Source organism: Nicotiana tomentosiformis, chromosome 5 (genome assembly GCF_000390325.3).
Source record: "Nicotiana tomentosiformis chromosome 5, ASM39032v3, whole genome shotgun sequence".
NCBI classification, from domain to species: domain Eukaryota; kingdom Viridiplantae; phylum Streptophyta; class Magnoliopsida; order Solanales; family Solanaceae; genus Nicotiana; species Nicotiana tomentosiformis.
In genome coordinates, this window is record NC_090816.1 from 88,182,463 (window position 1) to 88,186,726 (window position 4,264).

The following is a 4,264-nucleotide window of genomic DNA, read 5'->3' on the forward strand; positions in this document are numbered from 1 at the left end:
TAACCCGGCTTTCGGTTCATCCCGTATCGCCAGTTCTGCTTATTAAAAATGGCCCACTTGGAGCTCTTGATTCTGTGGTGTGTCTCAACAAAGTAGCCGCACCATCCCACTAGGCATTCCAGAATTTGTAAACAATAAATTTGCGTCAAAAAAATAATCGAGATCGAAAAATATTGCAACAATCATAATATTTGATTTCAAATAGTTTGAGTGTTATAATCTTTATGATTCCTCTGATTACAAAAGTAAATAAATTCAAGGGCCTTTGAGCTTGATCTTGAATCTATGTTTGTTGTCACAAACGATGATCTTGAATTCAACTAGCTCGAACTTTGATTTGAACTCGTACTCCTTAAACCTTGATTTGTTCTTCGTTATTGAGCTTGGACTTGATTTCTTGAACTTGAACTTGATTGCTTGAAACTTGTAGAGAAATTTGCGGCGTTTGATCCACGAGCTCTTTCTTGATTCCTGTTATAACTTCTGGTGTCTTTTCTGAATTATAAAGACCCCTATTTATAATTGTGGAAGAGAAGAGTTGTGATAAGAATAGACTCTTTCCAACCAATCAGATTGAAATGTGACAAGACCGCATTTAATTAGCCAAAACATGTCACGTGCACATGTGGCACAGTTTCATTGGCCTTTTAATTTGACTTGGCATGTCTTGTCATTTTGACACGTGGCATGATCCTATTGGCTCTTCGGTTTGACTTGGTGTGCCACGTCATTTGACATGTGGCACCAATCTAGACCTCTAGGAAGATGACATCTCGGGCTTAATTTGTATTAACGAACCGCAAACGTCTTATTGCTTAAATTCTAGGGAAAAATAATTTTATCGTCTCCTTTGATCAAAATGGAATGGATCAAGAATCAAGATGGGTTAAGGAGTGGTCATAACCCAACCCTCTCCAAACTAAAACATCATTTTCTTTTTTCTTCTTTGTGTAATGTGAATTGCTAAAATATAATGTGTTTATATACTTGAAATAAAATTATATCATGCGTTATAAATATTTATACATTCTTTTTCCTTGTATTTTTTCAAAACTCTCTAATGAGTATTCAGTCCAAATTGACCCAACTTAGATTACACCCACTATTATAACCCTTATATGAAAAGTTTACAGTACACATATTACTGCCGTAAAAAATTGACACCCAATTTTAATTGTATGCAGTGACTTGACTTGTAAATTAAGAAATCTAGAAAACCCTGAACAAAGGAAAGAAATTGCGATGGCGGCTCGGCAAATGCAGAGGCGAATTCTGAGTCTTCTCGCTACTAAGCAACCTCAAACCTACATCTCTAAAGGTATGCGTCCCCTCTATATTTTACACAGAGCCCCAATTCTTGGACTATAGCATAGTTTGGGAACCTGTAATAATTTGCATATATCTTCTCATTCTTTACTCCAATATTCTTCGCAATTAATATACGCCCAGAAAGATTATATTTTTTTCTTTATATTTTTGAATATGACATGATAGCCTGAGCTAGGGAGGTATAGATGCAAAGGGCAATCAATTTGAGGTATCGTTTGAATTCATGCTTTGATGTCTTAATTATTCTATGATTGAGGTTTTGGATGTCTGAAACTGAAAACCAATGTTATTAAAAGCCCTTTAAAAGAACCCAAGGTTCATGGGTCTTGAAGCAAAAGGGAAGAAGTGAAGCGCACAATTTAGGGAAATTTACCAAACATATATACGTTTAGTACTATAATAACCAAATGGTAATTAAAACAATTTATCTCAGCATTCCGTATACAATAATACTGATATTAATCCAACTCATCAAAGCTGATATTTAAAGAATCATTGTTTGAAAGCGCACACGTCTCTGTAGCTTCATGCTTCATTGCTTTAAGCGACAAAGTGATAGTTTCTAATAACACTGGTGAAAGCATCGGGGATTTGGATTTGAAGAGAAGTGTAGAACTTAGTTTTATGGATGATTTCTGAATTGCAAATAATTTGAGATAGTGTCGATTTAGCAATCTGGAAGAGTCAGGGTACTTGAGATTGCCTAGGGGTTAAGCTCGAAGGCATCGATATTCTTCACCCAACCTTCTAGATACGATCACACTCCCCAACTACCACAAGTATCCATTCTTCAGTCTTCTTCTCATATGCAAGATAAAATGAATTCGTGTGATATGCGCACTGTAAAATCAAACCTGAGCTTCGTGAGAAGATATCCTGAGATATTGAAGAGTTTTGACTATCTTGTTATACATCCAGCATCCAAATTAAAGTTTCCTTATTGCTTTTCCTCTGCGCTTGCTTAGAGAACTTGAAATATCTGTTGAAATTTAGTTCTAGTCAAAATAAGGCACATGTGCTTTAAGAAAGTATAACACATAGGAAGCACTTGGGAAGGCAACTCAATGTTAAACTTGGGGAGTTTCTCTATCCATAGTTGGTCTGTTAATCTGTCAAGAAACTTTGAGAGTGACCTATGATTTAGCGGTGATTTTTTGATTAGCTGTTGTTTGAAATGTCATGTGCATTCAATTCATGATTTTTGGGGTTATTTCTGAGGGAAGTAGCCTCGTATAATCTGGAGAATTCCATGTGGCCTTTTTTCAGCTATGTGAGATTGTCTAATAGTTGTCATATGTGAAGGGAGAGGAGTTTCGTTATTCTTTTTCTTCTCAGAATGGTAATTGCTGTAGTTGCTCTTGGTCAGATTTTGTGTTCACGGATCTGAAAGAATGCAGTATTGACAATCATAAAGTTTCACAAGCCATTAAGTTGTATATCTTATAAAAAAAAAGCATCACTAAGTTGTATATGATTGTGAATCAGTGAAACGAAATACCACCCTGCTATCTGGTGAAAGGACATGCTTCTTTTGGCCCGGGGCTATTTAGGAAGTGGGGTAACTGTTCTGGCTATGAGCATTGAAGGAGAGTGAGGAAAGCTACTTTTTCTCTAAAAGAGTTTGCCTTTCCTACTTTTTTTAAATAGTTGTGAATACTGCTGTTTGTTCTAATGATTGATATAGTAACTAGAGTAACATGGCCTTTTCTTTTCAAGTTACAAAGAATCACCCAAGTATTGGTATTTTCTTATATAAACTTCTGTTTCTCTCTCACGCTCTCTCCCTCTCGCTCTGATATTATGAAGAACATCAGGCTATTCCTCTTTTGGGGGAAGGGCCCCCTAAACTTGCATTAAGCAGTTTACTACAATGGCTTTGGGACAAACTTCTCTTATATCAGAAGTTGTTTGTTATTGAGGTTCTACCGTGTTTCTTAATTATTCCAGGATCAGGATGGCATTCTGTTTCTCCTGCAAGGTCATTTTTTGGCACAGACGAAATATGTTCAAGAAGGTGCTTTCAAACAGTTGCAGAAACCACCAAGCAGGCTGTTGGAGTAGGGGAAGTTAGTAAAAATTGTGATTCTGCTGCTACAGCTGTCTCTAGTATCAAGAATGAGACCACATACAACAAGTATACTGTGCAATCTAATCTGAAAATCTCCCCAAGGCATGATATGGTGATGGTCTTCACATGCAAAGTATGCGAGACCAGAACAATGAAAACAACTTGCCGTGAGTCATACGAGAAAGGTGTAGTGGTGGCGAGATGTGATGGTTGTAACAACTTACACCTGATGGCTGATCGACTGGGGTGGTTCGGAGAACCTGGTAGCGTGGAAGACTTCCTGGCTGCTCGTGGAGAGGTAGTGAAAAAGGGTTGTGCTGAAACATTAAGTTTCACACCCGAAGATCTGGCGGGGAAGAACCTGGAAGAAATTGGGGAGAAGTAGAATCCAAATTTTAGATTTAGGGTGTGTTTGGAAAGCACTGTGTAATTACTAGGCAGTGTAAAGATGGCTAGAATTGAAAGCTGATTCTGTAATAAAGTCGAGCAACCCATCTTTAAGCTTAAATTTCGTCTATACTTCGATTTATAAGGAATAGAATGGAGAATTTATTGACTTTCAGTTTCAGTTCTATGGTCAGGTGATTGCTCTATATGTAGGAAGATACTGTTACGATTTTTGTGCTCAGCGGGAGGAGGAGAGGAAAGCACATGGTTTTAAGTTTACATAAGTACCAAATGATATATTTTTTTTTTCTTCAAATGAGATACTTTTAAAGTTACACAAATGTCATGGCATAATTTAGATCGCAAGTTTTAAATTTTTTTATTTTTTCCCTTAACATTATGCTCAGTCTAGTATTGCCATATTGAGTGAAGCAGAGGGAGAGTATCAAATGTCATATTTTTTTACTCTATTTCTTAATA

General features: G+C 36.7%; 1 protein-coding gene across 1 annotated transcript; it reads left to right on the forward strand.

Annotated features, from left to right (window-relative positions):
- The first annotated feature begins 1,158 nt into the window (after positions 1-1,158).
- LOC104112666 (uncharacterized) lies at positions 1,159-3,959 on the forward strand. Its single transcript, XM_018776545.3, has 2 exons — positions 1,159-1,318; positions 3,277-3,959. Exons 1-2 carry the CDS (start codon positions 1,243-1,245, stop codon positions 3,780-3,782), a joined length of 582 nt encoding a protein of 193 aa, XP_018632061.1. The 5' UTR covers positions 1,159-1,242; the 3' UTR covers positions 3,783-3,959.
- The last annotated feature ends 305 nt before the right edge of the window (positions 3,960-4,264 follow it).

Coding starts and splice junctions, on each gene's coding strand:
- LOC104112666 (XM_018776545.3), top strand. CDS start 1,243: ATGGCGGCTCGGCAAATGCAGAGGCGAATTCTGAGTCTTCTCGCTACT. Junction 1,319..3,276: donor TCAAACCTACATCTCTAAAG/GTATGCGTCCCC, acceptor TAATTATTCCAG/GATCAGGATGGCATTCTGTT.